Source organism: Huiozyma naganishii, chromosome 6 (assembly GCF_000348985.1).
Source record: "Huiozyma naganishii CBS 8797 chromosome 6, complete genome".
Lineage (NCBI taxonomy): Eukaryota > Fungi > Ascomycota > Saccharomycetes > Saccharomycetales > Saccharomycetaceae > Huiozyma > Huiozyma naganishii.
Window position 1 is genome coordinate 457,628 of NC_035927.1, and position 12,676 is coordinate 470,303.

Consider the following 12,676-nt stretch of genomic DNA (forward strand, 5'->3'; position numbering starts at 1 on the left):
GAGTTGATCGTAAAAACTGATGCCCAGGTAAGGGTTGCCATCTGCTTCTGTGTGCCCGGTCTACTCAGACACACGCAATGGCAAAACCGTAGGTGCATTTTGTCGCATTCGTAGTTGGGTATTTCTTATAAGATCGAAGGTACTGTCGAGGAGAATGTGAATACTTGGAAGATAAATAGCTTTGAAGGGGTCAGGAAAACAGATTAATGAAGGGACACAGCCTCAATGCAAACTAGATTGTGACAGGCCGGTCACTCACCTGGTATATGTTACTAAAGCGGCTTTTGTCTCACCCCCTTTTCCATTCTTTGGTCACAACTTTACCATTATTGAATCTTTAACCACCATCATCTCTAATATCATTAAAATACCCTTCTTGAATTCTTAAAAAATGTGTTGTAGTAATAACTAAATACATCAGTACATTATTTATTTATAAAGGCAGCATGTAACCAAAAAAATAATTATCTATGAAGCGGTGGCTCAATGGTAGAGCTTTCGACTCCAGTTAAATTCTGGAATTTCCGGAAACAATTGCAATCGAAGGGTTGCAGGTTCAATTCCTGTCCGTCTCACTGATTATTTTTTTAAACTTTTTGCAACAACCAGAATCGATGTGAGCTGTTGGGTCAATATGGAATAGTAATGAGCCAAGTTACAGTCTAGTTGTTTTAATTTCCCCTTTTTGAAAGATAGTATGGGTTTATTTCATGGTCTAAAATTAGACCATGAGCGGTTAACAAATTTTAATCCAGAGAAAAAGCATAATAAGCAGAAATTCCAACTGATAACTGTCCATCCGGTTGTGATCGAGAGTTCCCTACCATTGTAAACTCAAATTAACACTTGTCACTCACAGGGACTGGTGAGTTCATCATTACGGAGGTGAGGAACTAGGCATTTGTAGCTATTCGCGATAATTGCAGTTCCATAGTAATGCATGTACGTCGCTTGTGCTTACATGTTGTAGTCTGAATATCTAACGTTCCAAGTTCAGCAGTCTGTAGAAGATTGCATTGCTATTAATATAGTCTAACTTTAATTCTCTCAAGAACAATTTTTGTTAATAATTTAATTATGCTCGACAGAAAAAAAATATACAGGCAATTGTTACAAAGCTACAGAAGTGAATGAATAAATGTATAGGACAAATTTATATAGATTTGAATTTTTTTTTAGGTTCGAGAGTAAAATCTCGAGGCAATATCGTAAAGTTTCCTTCCCGTTTGCCCCACTTTAAGCAATGATAAGAGGAGCAGAATATATCAGGTATCTTTAACGGCGAATATATCGTGGAACAATTTCGAACAGGGAACGGACGCCCTTAACTTTGCACAAAGTAGGAAAATCCCACTGAATTTCCTGTGCAAAGAGTATGTCTCCTCCGGTGGTGGGCATAACCTTTCGTTCAGCATCAAGCCGATGTTTCCCCTGATTCTGTCGGAAACCGTTTGGTCCTTAAAATCAAAAGAGGTTTCGAGGTCCCCCGCAAACGGTTCACCCAGAGTCATGACACTGTCAACATGTGCGTCAATCATTGCCTGTGATTCGAGTCCCGTTAGGTATCCCAATTGCTTGGACATCTCTTGCGCGCCTGGTCTATTACCTGCAGTTGCGTACGTGAGTAGCTTTCTATACTTCTGTATGAAGTCATGCGGGAAGGGTCTTGATGCACCGAAATCTAGCAGTTCTATTTTGTGAGTTTTGCTATTGTACAAGAAGTTAGCCCAGTTTGGATCGGTCTGCATGTATTCAAAAGTCGCGATCTCCTCAAGACACAGTCTCATGATGTGTTCCGCGATGAAGTTCTTTACCTCCTGGGTCTCGACATGTGTCGGCAATTTCATGATTTCATCACCTTCCATCATGGACATTGTAAGCACATTGGGTGTGGTGTAATCTTCAAAAACGTGTGGTACTGTGAACACGGGATCGTCCTTTAACAACTTTTCAAATTTCTGTAACGCTTTCGCCTCTCTTAGATAATCGCACTCCCATCTAAGCTCCTTCCTGGCATTTGCTATTGTCTTATCTAGGAACAGCCCCCTGGGCAGTAGGCTCGACGCGGTAAGCAGCAGAAGAAGGTTATTCAAGTCTGAGTCAATCGAGTCCTTGACACCTGGGTATTGAATCTTCACAACCACTTTGGTACCGTCTGCCAATACAGCTGAGTGAACCTGCCCTATACTTGCCGCGGCAATGGGGACCTCATCAAATGTTTGGAACTTGTCTCTCCAGTCTTCACCGAGTTCCCTTTTCAATACTCTCAGCAATTGTCTCTGAGGCATGAAATTGGCGCTATTTTGAACCTTTGACAGAATCACGTAGAGCTCCCTGGGTAATACTTTTTCGTCCTGGAAGGACATGAGCTGACCAATTTTCAAAGCTGCACCTCTCATCTGTGCAAACTTCCTCGTGATTCTTTCGATGTTCGAGTCTGACAGAATCAAAGATTTCATCGTTGGGGAATTGCCCTTCGCCATCTCGCTGATACCATGGGCTGCGACATTCATACCAACGCCTGCCGCCAGGCTACCGTAATGGAACAGTCTCGACAGTCTAGACGCGGGGACACTCGAGCTTTGCATTTGCCTGGATCCATCGGCTTCTTTTTCTTCCCCCTCTCCCTGCGTAGCAGCATCTTCAGGCTTCCCACCCCTCACGAAAGGCCTAGCTGTAGTTGAGTAGTGTCTCACTTGGCCTGCCTTTGTCTGTGGCGTTCCGCCAGTTTTCGGTGGGGCCGCCACCTGCGCCTTCCGCGACAACTCCACCGCCTTGTCCCACTGTGGATCAGAATACCACTGGTACCGTGACAGCACGGAATTGACCACGGGGGAGGTGTTAACCCACGTCTCCAAACCGCCTGACGTGATGGCAGCAGCCCTCTTGACCACATCTTTAGCGGACGAACCAACACACCACAAATAGTAGAGATTCTTCCTCGTCGACATACCCCCCCTGCTAGTGCTCTTCCCTGCTACCAGAGAACTCTACGAGCAGGCTGATGTTCCCCCCCCTTAGAAGTGCGCTACCTGTACAGAGTTCCGTTGTATCAAAAGCGCGAAACGGGTCCCCATGTTCCTTATTTGCTGCGGTTACCCGGATACACATGTGTTCTGACACACGCTCCGCATCGCCCAGTTCATCACCTTCTTTGCTTATCATCCCCCCCAAACCTCTCAATCTAATACTAACCGCTTTTCTAACACCATCACCATCACCAGGCAAATCGAGCCATCGTGCCGTCCGAGAACAAGCCTCAGAGACACTCAACAGTGCAAATGCTTACACTGTTAAGAGAGTAGAGACGATTTTTTGACAGAAAAAAATTACAACTGAAAAATTTCAAGCGATGAGATGAGTTCGTTCCGTCGTTGTGTCTGAGTGTTACTACATCCATTGAATTGAACTCTGTATCTTTAATTGTGGTACTGTGCTGGTTAAATGGGTTCAAAGAGAAGGTTTTCAGAAGAAAATATGGCAGAAGAGAAGCAATTGCACCACGAGCACCCGGATCCCGTAGCGACGTCTATTCCAGAGAAGGCTGCAGAAATCGCAGAGGAGTTGACGCGGAAACACCCGCCCTCACCATCGCCTCCACTGATTCACCACGATGCTGGGGAGTTTACCGGGCTTTTCCGGCACCACACTACTGCGGAGCAAGCGCAGAAGTTGGAGGATGGGAAGGTCAACCCATTTACAGGTGGTAAGTTTAGCGCAAACTACGTCAAGATCTTGAAAGTGAGGCGTGATTTACCTGTGCACGCGCAGAGGGACGAGTTCTTGCGGATATACCAGGAGAACCAGATTATGGTGTTCGTTGGTGAGACTGGGTCCGGTAAGACCACGCAGATCCCGCAGTTTGTGCTGTACGACGAGATGCCACACTTGGAGAACACGCAGATTGCGTGTACTCAGCCACGTCGTGTTGCCGCAATGAGTGTGGCACAGAGAGTTGCGGAGGAGATGGATGTCAAGCTGGGCGAAGAGGTTGGTTATTCGATCAGATTCGAGAACAAGACCTCGAACAAGACAATACTGAAGTACATGACCGACGGTATGCTTTTGAGAGAGGCAATGGAGGACCACGACTTGAAGAAATACTCGTGCATTGTGCTGGATGAGGCGCACGAACGTACCCTTGCTACCGATATCCTGATGGGGTTGCTGAAACAAGTGGTACAGAGAAGGAAGGATCTGAAGATTATTATCATGTCCGCCACACTGGATGCGGAAAAGTTTCAAAGCTATTTCAACGACGCGCCTCTGCTGGCTGTCCCCGGGAGAACTTTCCCCGTTGAGATATATTACACTCCGGAGTTCCAAAGAGACTACTTGGACTCCGCAATTCGCACAGTGCTGCAGATACACGCCACAGAGGAGGAAGGTGATATCTTGCTGTTCTTGACTGGTGAAGACGAAATTGAGGAGGCGGTGAGAAAGATTTCTTTGGAAGGTGACCAGTTGACCAGAGAGGAAGGTTGCGGTCCACTGTCCGTTTACCCATTGTACGGTTCCCTGCCACCACACATGCAGCAGCGTATCTTCGAACCTGCACCGCAGTCCCACAACGGTAGACCAGGGCGGAAAGTCGTCGTCTCCACAAACATTGCGGAAACGTCATTGACTATCGACGGTATTGTGTACGTTGTCGACCCTGGGTTCTCCAAACAGAAAGTTTACAACCCAAGAATCAGAGTCGAGTCGCTGCTGGTGTCGCCCATCTCTAAGGCCTCGGCACAACAGAGAGCTGGTCGTGCCGGTCGTACCAGACCAGGTAAGTGTTTCAGACTGTACACGGAGGAAGCCTTCCAAAAGGAGTTGATAGAGCAAAGTTACCCAGAGATTCTGCGTTCCAACTTATCGTCTACTGTGCTGGAACTTAAGAAACTGGGCATTGACGATTTAGTCCACTTCGATTTCATGGATCCTCCAGCCCCAGAAACGATGATGAGGGCGTTGGAGGAGTTGAATTACTTGGCGTGCTTGGACGATGACGGAAACTTGACTCCACTGGGAAGGTTAGCCTCACAGTTCCCACTGGACCCAATGCTAGCGGTCTTGCTTATCGGATCCTTCGAGTTCCATTGTTCGCAAGAAATACTGACCATCGTGGCCATGTTGTCCGTTCCAAATGTCTTCATCCGTCCGTCGAAAGACAGGAAGAGATCTGACGATGCCAAGAACGTCTTTGCACACCCTGATGGGGACCACTTAACTTTGCTGAACGTGTACCACGGGTTCAAGTCCGACGAAGCTTACGAGTTCGGGATCCAGAAATGGTGTCGAGAGCATTTCTTGAATTACAGGTCGTTGGCTGCCGCGGATAACATCCGCAACCAACTGGAGAGGCTGATGTTGCGCCACAACCTGGAGCTGAACACCACGGACTACGACTCTCCAAAGTACTTCGACAACATCAGGAAGGCGCTAGCCGCTGGGTTCTTCATGCAGGTTGCCAAGAAGAGATCTGGTGGGAAGGGCTACATCACCGTGAAGGATAACCAGGACGTCCTGATCCACCCGAGCACGGTGATCGGCCACGACTCCGAATGGGTCATCTACAACGAGTTTGTGTTGACCTCCAAGAACTACATCAGAACAGTGACTTCCGTGAGGCCCGAATGGCTGATCGAGTTCGCTCCAGCGTACTACGACCTGGACAACTTCCAGAAGGGTGACATCAAAATGTCACTCGAGAGGGTCCAAGAGAAAGTCGACCGGATGAAGGATCTTCATACCAGCTCGAAGAAGTCCAAGAGCAAGAAAAGCAAGAACTAGTCCCCACCCCCGTTCCCGACGGTCCTCGAAGTCCGGGACCAATTCTTATTATTGTGCCGGCCAATAATATTATATAACACGCACATAAATTCATAGACAGCCATCCCAAGTGGAGACTCCCATCTTACAAGACGGGCCTCCTTTGTAAATTATACGTAAGAGAATGGGCCCTTCAAGCACCTTTGAGTAGCAGAGTAGTGTCCCTGCTCTTCCTGTCAAGACTGGGGTTTCCGTTCCGGGGAAACTCCGACATCTCGTGGTTATTCCGTCTATCCTATTCTTCAAAAAACTCCTCGAGGGAGAAAAGGGGGAAGAAGTGGAGGGTGAAGAGCTCCACTTCTCGAGTGTTGATCGTGATCCGTTGATGTACATCTGTCTCGGCAGTGTTGGTTGAACGTGTATTTACAGTTATATATATATTGTAGAGTTTTATATTGGGAAAGGGATTTCGTTAGAACTACAGTACGTTAAGAAAGGACAATATTCCAATGTACAGCAGAAGAACTATAGTTATTGAAGAGGTTGAAGGTTGGCCCGGGAATGGGCGGGCTGCAGCGGTGGGAGCCCCCGGGGACCAGTTGGGAGATAGGAACAGCTCGATCCATGCATTGTTGGACATGACCAGAACGCAGTCCATCTTGATGGAGGCCACGAGGGAGTTGCACGATCTCACAGAACAGATAGATACTTATCATCAGAACTTACCTCCGTCAGAGGACGTCATGATGAATTTGCCCCGCATGTTGGGTCTTCTCATGGAGAGCAGAGAGAGGGCAAAGAGACTGTACAGGGAGACCCTGTCCATCAAGACGGCCGAGTTTACCTGTGATGCGCAGAGACTGTTTGATGAGTTGCAGCAAGAAATTTTGCGGACCGATGAGATGCTGTCACTGTACCGTGGAAGAGGTACCTATCATTAGACCAAACATGGGTACTATCACCATCTTCGCACAAAAATATCTTGATGGAGGGGAGAGTGTGGCACCTTTTCTTTGTCTCTCTATCTATCTATCTATATATGTGTGTGTGCATAAACCTATTGCTACTCAGGATCAGTGCTACTGGGACACTACGGACCCCATCCAGAGCTCATCGGTCATCGGTTCAACGGACACTCATTATATAAGAAGCGGTTTCAATGTTCCGGGTAACTGCATCTCTGACAAATATATAAAAAATTTTCCAGTGTCACTTTCTTTCCCTTTGATGCTCTCTCTAACTTGGGGATACTGAACCAATCAGCATCGTAATAGAAGCGTACAAACGTGATGTCACAGGAACAGTACACGGAGAACTTGAAGGTTATTGTCGCAGAGCAGTTACGCGGGGTGCACAACTTCACCGAAGATGTCAACTACGTTGCTGAGTATATTGTATTGCTGATCGTCAACGGTGGCGATGTCGAATCCATCGTGAAGGAGTTATCTACGTTGTTTGATGCCATACCTGTGGATGTTCTCAAGGACATTGTACAGACAGATTTCTTTGCCCTGGAAGCTTTGCAGCAGGGAGAAACCGTGGACAGCATCGTGTCCAAAATTAGAGAGCTGAATGGGAACAACCAGCAGCAGCAACAACAGCAAATTTCACAACAGCAGCAGCAACAGATGCCACAAGAGTTGCAGCAACAGCAAATGCCTCAACAGCAGGCCATGCCACAGCAGATTCCACAACAACAACAGCAGCAGCAGCAGCAGCAGATCCCCCAGCAAATGCCTCAACAACAGGCTATGCCACAACAACCATCTATTCCACAGGGCCCCAGCCAATCGGGACCAGAACAAACAAGACCAGTTTCTGCGTTCTCAGGTGTGGTGGATACCACATCGTCTGTGAAAGCAGAGGATGATGTATCGATGGGTAACGATATCACCGTTACTGATTATAAGCCACGGTTTTCTAATGCGCGTGGCGGGATTCAAAGAAACCGCAGAGGCCGTGGTGGAGCATCCGTTCGTGGTAACAGCACCTCTGGTCCTGGCGGGCGCGGCGCTAATGGTTCTGATCGGTTCAATCCGCTGGCCAAAGCTTTGGGCATGGATGCTAGAGCGACCGAGCGTGGTGCTTACGAGTCCAATTTGAATTTTGTGCCAAAGAGGAAAGAGGGTCGTTGTAAACTGTTCCCTCACTGTCCCTTGGGTAAAGCTTGTCCACATGCACACCCAACGAAAGTGTGTAACGACTATCCAAACTGTCCAAAACCACCTGGAACCTGTGAATACTTGCATCCTAATGAGGACGAGGAGCTAATGAAGGATATGGAGAGAACCCGTGAGGAATTCCAAAAGAGAAAGGCTGCGTTACTGGAGGCAAGGCAGAAACCAGTTCAAACGGGACTGGTTATTTGTAAATTCGGCATCTTGTGCTCGAATCCACTGTGTCCATTTGGGCACCCAACACCAGCCAACGAGGATGCTAAAGTCATAGACATGGTCTGGTGTCCATCCAACCTGACGTGTCAGGATCCCGAATGTAGGAAAGCTCATTCTTCACTGTCTAAAATAAAACAGGTGGAACCAATGGGCCGTCCCAAACCACCAGCTCCAAAGCCAATGGAAAAATCGTTGGAGCAATGTAAGTATGGGATTCGCTGCACCAACAAGCGTTGTAAATACAGACACGCCAAGAGTCCAACAATGTGCCGTGACGGTGCCAACTGTACAAGGATAGACTGTATCTTCGGCCACCCTATCAACGAGGACTGTAGATTCGGAATCGAATGCAGAAACCCAACGTGTTTGTTCAGACATCCACCAGGAAGAATTGTACCATCGAAGGGTGACCAGGGAACTGAGCAACCGGCCAATGCCAGTTTCCCTAACGCTACCACTGGTATTTTACAGGCCGTTCCTACCAATCAGAGGATATTTGCCATGCCAGAAGGTTCGAGAATCGAGCAAGCTCCAGCACAAGAACAAACTCCGTACCAACCTCCGTTCCCAGCTCAAAATCAGGGTCAAGGTGACATGGAGATGAATTGATGCGTTGTGTCGTTTTCGTAACCGTTGTATTTAAATTACTATATCACAAGAAACAAAAAAAAAAAGAACAATAAAAAAACAAGAGCACTAGACCTGTATAAAAGGTTATCAGTCTCATCAATAATCATTTGCACAAGTGATTGTTTCATCTTGGAGGTAAAATTACTGTAATTTTAAACGTAGTTCATATCTCGATACTTGTTCTTATTTTCTTTAGAATATCGTAGAAAAATAACTGTATCTGTAGACAACTGTGATCTCTCCACGTTACGTAGTGTTGTAGTGTCACACCGCGTCTTGAAACGCCGTTAGTTAACGTATCACGCAGACGGAAACTTAAACTTGATAACTTACCAAGGACTTAGTCCAGTCCTCATCGTAGATAAAAAGTTAAAATTTAAGCTATAAGATTAAAGGAAGATTGATTATTCATATATCCGTTTATTTTATACACTTAGAATCTCTTCTTTTGGACAGCAGCTTCGTCAGCGTAGATGTCCATTGGAGACAATGGCAATGGCTGTTCGGTCCATAGGTCTGGGGTCAAGAAACCGTAAGTGTTACCGATGGCAACGAAGGCAGCCTTCAAAGTGTTCTCCAAAGTTCTGGTCTTACCGTTGGATTGGGTGTAGACATCCTCGACACCGGCCAATTGCAGAAGCTTCTTGACGGCTGGGGAGGCGACAATACCGGAACCTCTTGGGGCTGGGATCAATCTGACGGTAACGGAACCACACTTACCGGTGGACTTGTTGGCCAAAGAGTGAGGCTCACCCAGGTTGGTACCCCAGTAACCTCTTCTGATTGGAATGACAGCAAGCTTGGCAATGATGATACCGGCTCTGATGGCACCAGCGACTTCCTTGGCGGTCTTAATACCTAGACCGACGTGACCGTTGCTGTCACCAACGACAACGACAGCCTTGAATCTGGTTCTTTGACCGGCTCTGGTTTGCTTCTGAACTGGCTTGATGTTCATGACTTCATCCTGCAAGTTTGGCAACAAAGTGTCGATGATTTGGAATTCCTTGACTGGCAAAGAGTGCAAGAAGATTTCCTCAATGGTGGTGATCTTACCAGCCTTGACTAGTCTACCTAGCTTGGTGACTGGGACCCAGGCCTTCTCTTCTGGTCTACCACCTCTTCTGTTACCGCCTCTTCTGTTACGGTTACCGAAACCACCTCTCTTTTGTTGACCTTCTGGAGCAGAAGCTGGAGCTGGAGCAGACATTGTTAAACTACTTTGTTGTTTGGTTGATTTGCTGGAAAAGTCGGAATGGAACACGGAAAGTTGATGGTGGTAACTTTCAATCGACTAAATGCAATACGGTATCTTTGGAATTGACAGAAAGAGAGAGAGAACCAAGCAGAGAGACGCAACCAACGCACAGCATCCCATACAAACCTTCTAACAAACCACTGTGTGAATAAATTGAATTTTTCAAAAACCAAAAAAACGGCCAAATCTGAGCGTCTGTCGCAAAAAATCTGCAATATTTCCTAAAAAGGAATTTTAACTTCAAAATGAAAGAAAAAAGTGTCAAAAAAAATAAATTTTGTGGTGCTGGGATGTTATACTTTAGACCCATACACCACACTAACAAAGCAGTCACAAAAATGGGACGGTTTTGAATCTTTTTTTTTTTTTGTACGATTTGTTCATCGGTGGATCGACTTCTCCGATGCACAGTCAAAACGTCTGAATTTCCCCTGCTCTCGAATCTTGGTGGATGGAGGAGTTACCGCTGATTGTCTGTGGGCAATCAAGTGAGCGTCAGGTGAGGTGCTGCACTTTATGCAATTGACACTCCTGGACCACTTTTGATTTTCTTTTCCGCAATTTGAAAGAGGGGTTATTGTGCCAGGATCTGAGGGCATACTTCGTTTCATTCCACCGGTAAAGATCACCTATTGAGAATACACATGGCGTCCAGTAATGGCAACTTTCCAGATGTCAGAAGTTTGAGAAGTGTAAAGAGCAGTCAGACTTTGAAAGTAGCAAACCAAGGGTTAAAACTCGGGTCTAAGGGTGCTGCTTCACCGACGCTATCTGTGAACTTGGGGAACACAATTGGTGACACGTCGCTGCTTCCTACAGGCAATGACGACAGTCAATACGAGGATAACAGTGGTGGCAGTCTCCCGAGAATCCTATCCATTGGTAACCTCTCAGTGATGGATAACTCACTGCGGTCACTTTCATCTGCAAAGAGGTACGGCACTGCATCGAACAGCATTTCAAGAGAAATCACAAGGGATACAGCGACGAGTGGACCAGCTCCGATAATACAAAACGACGCTGATGTGTATGGGACGAACACTCCCCTGAATACAACACCGTTTGATCGGAATACCGATGTCGGTGGCGCTCCCGAAAATCTGATAGACATGCTTGCAGAGAGCATATACTCGTATGCGCCCTCGATGATCAACGGGAAAAGTGCTGGGGCGAAGCGGCCATACGTGAGCAACGAGATACCGAATGTGTTCAGCGTTACCGAGCGCGACGTGATAGACCAGGACTCGAACAGCGCGTTGAACAAACAAGACAAGAACTTCCTCATCATATCGTACGCTGGGAAACCGATATATGCCATGCATGGGCGGGATGAGCAAGTGGTATCCTTCTCAGGGATCATCAACACTATTGTGAGTTACTTCCAGGTGAATAACGAGGACAGTATTAAGACCATCACGTCGACTAACACGGGCCAGAAATTTGCCTTTCTCAACAAGGACCCGATTATCCTCATGGCGTACTCAACTAGGGGGGAGACTACGAGTGAGCTGCTGGATCAGTTGGATTTTTTGTACTCGTATTTGCTTTCATCTGTGACGGAGAGGCAACTGCACAAGTTGTTCTCGAGAAGGTCGAACTTCGATCTGAGAACTTTCCTGGAGCACACGGATTTTGAGAACCTGAATGATCTGTGTTTGCAGATCACAAACCGGCTGTACCCTGACTTGTTACTGAACGCGTTACAGAGTAATCCGTTGCGCAAGAGTGTACGTGCGAAGATCCACGACGCGATCTTGAACCAGCTCTCTGGGGACTCCGATTTGATCCCAAGGGGCACGCTCCTCTACGGTCTGCTACTTTCGACGCGGCAGAGCAAGCTTACCGCTGTAGTGCGGCCCCGCGGTCACACGTTGCACACGACGGATCTCCAGTTGCTATTCTGTCTCGTGCGGCGACACATGGAGAGCGGCAGTGCTAGCAAAGAGTTCTGGATTCCCGTTTGTTTCCCCAAATTCAACTCGACAGGGTTCCTCTACGCGTACATCCGGTTCTTGTCCCCCGAGGACAAGTCCGCGATGGTTCTGATTAGTGCGCAGAAGGACGCATTCTTCAAGTTGAAGTTGTTCGGGGACCGACTGTGGGAGCGGCTTGTATCGGATAAACTGACCACGTACATTGTCCCCCGTGGTGGCGGGTCTGCCCGGTGTGGGTTCCGAGTCAGGGACATCCCTGCTCCTCTGGTGCACCACTTCGTTTACAAGTCTCGGAGGTTTGTGCAGTACGTGATGCCCGAGGTGGATTACAATGTGAGCGGCAATAACCCCTTCTTGGACGAAAGTGAGTCTTCGGGGGACCCCGAGGGGGTTGTTGAATACCAGCGGAAATTGCAGTCATACTACCAGCAGTTGCACGACAGTGTGGTGTACGATGACGGGGATCCTATTAACAAGTCGATGCTGAGCTTTGTGAAGTGGAGTTGCCACGGTGCATCCGTGGAGGTTGTTGGGCTTGCCTGGGTAACGCCCCAGTTCGAGTTGTACTTGCTTTGCAACGACGGTGTACGGGGCAAAGAGGTTGCTCTGAGGAGTGCGAGGCGGGTAGTCTCCTGGTGTCGTAAGCACGAGGCGCGGCTGTTCATCCACGACGGGGCCGTGTTTTGATATGGGGGATGTGA

General features: G+C 47.5%; 6 protein-coding genes and 1 non-coding gene across 7 annotated transcripts; 5 read left to right on the plus strand and 2 right to left on the minus strand.

Moving 5' to 3' along the window:
• The first annotated feature begins 472 nt into the window (after nucleotides 1–472).
• KNAG0Ftrna3W lies at nucleotides 473–575 on the plus strand. The gene is made up of 2 exons: nucleotides 473–509; nucleotides 539–575. It is a non-coding gene; the product is annotated as a tRNA-Trp (tRNA).
• Nucleotides 576–1,265: 690 nt separating this feature from the next.
• COQ8 (protein kinase COQ8) lies at nucleotides 1,266–2,951 on the minus strand (the record flags this gene model as incomplete). The annotated part of the gene is made up of 1 exon (XM_022608684.1): nucleotides 1,266–2,951. The coding sequence occupies one exon, from the start codon at nucleotides 2,949–2,951 to the stop codon at nucleotides 1,266–1,268; it is 1,686 nt and encodes a 561-aa protein (XP_022465155.1).
• Nucleotides 2,952–3,444: 493 nt separating this feature from the next.
• On the plus strand, nucleotides 3,445–5,781 carry PRP43 (DEAH-box ATP-dependent RNA helicase PRP43; the record flags this gene model as incomplete). Its single annotated transcript, XM_022608685.1, has 1 exon — nucleotides 3,445–5,781. One exon carries the CDS (start codon nucleotides 3,445–3,447, stop codon nucleotides 5,779–5,781), a length of 2,337 nt encoding a protein of 778 aa, XP_022465156.1.
• Nucleotides 5,782–6,269: 488 nt separating this feature from the next.
• On the plus strand, nucleotides 6,270–6,701 carry GPG1 (Gpg1p; the record flags this gene model as incomplete). The annotated part of the gene is made up of 1 exon (XM_022608687.1): nucleotides 6,270–6,701. One exon carries the CDS (start codon nucleotides 6,270–6,272, stop codon nucleotides 6,699–6,701), a length of 432 nt encoding a protein of 143 aa, XP_022465157.1.
• A 348-nt stretch (nucleotides 6,702–7,049) lies between these two features.
• Nucleotides 7,050–8,762, plus strand: NAB2 (mRNA-binding protein NAB2; the record flags this gene model as incomplete). Its single annotated transcript, XM_022608688.1, has 1 exon — nucleotides 7,050–8,762. One exon carries the CDS (start codon nucleotides 7,050–7,052, stop codon nucleotides 8,760–8,762), a length of 1,713 nt encoding a protein of 570 aa, XP_022465158.1.
• A 454-nt stretch (nucleotides 8,763–9,216) lies between these two features.
• RPS2 (40S ribosomal protein uS5) lies at nucleotides 9,217–9,993 on the minus strand (the record flags this gene model as incomplete). Its single annotated transcript, XM_022608689.1, has 1 exon — nucleotides 9,217–9,993. One exon carries the CDS (start codon nucleotides 9,991–9,993, stop codon nucleotides 9,217–9,219), a length of 777 nt encoding a protein of 258 aa, XP_022465159.1.
• Nucleotides 9,994–10,685: 692 nt separating this feature from the next.
• Nucleotides 10,686–12,662, plus strand: MON1 (guanine nucleotide exchange factor MON1; the record flags this gene model as incomplete). The annotated part of the gene is made up of 1 exon (XM_022608690.1): nucleotides 10,686–12,662. One exon carries the CDS (start codon nucleotides 10,686–10,688, stop codon nucleotides 12,660–12,662), a length of 1,977 nt encoding a protein of 658 aa, XP_022465160.1.
• Nucleotides 12,663–12,676: the final 14 nt, after the last annotated feature.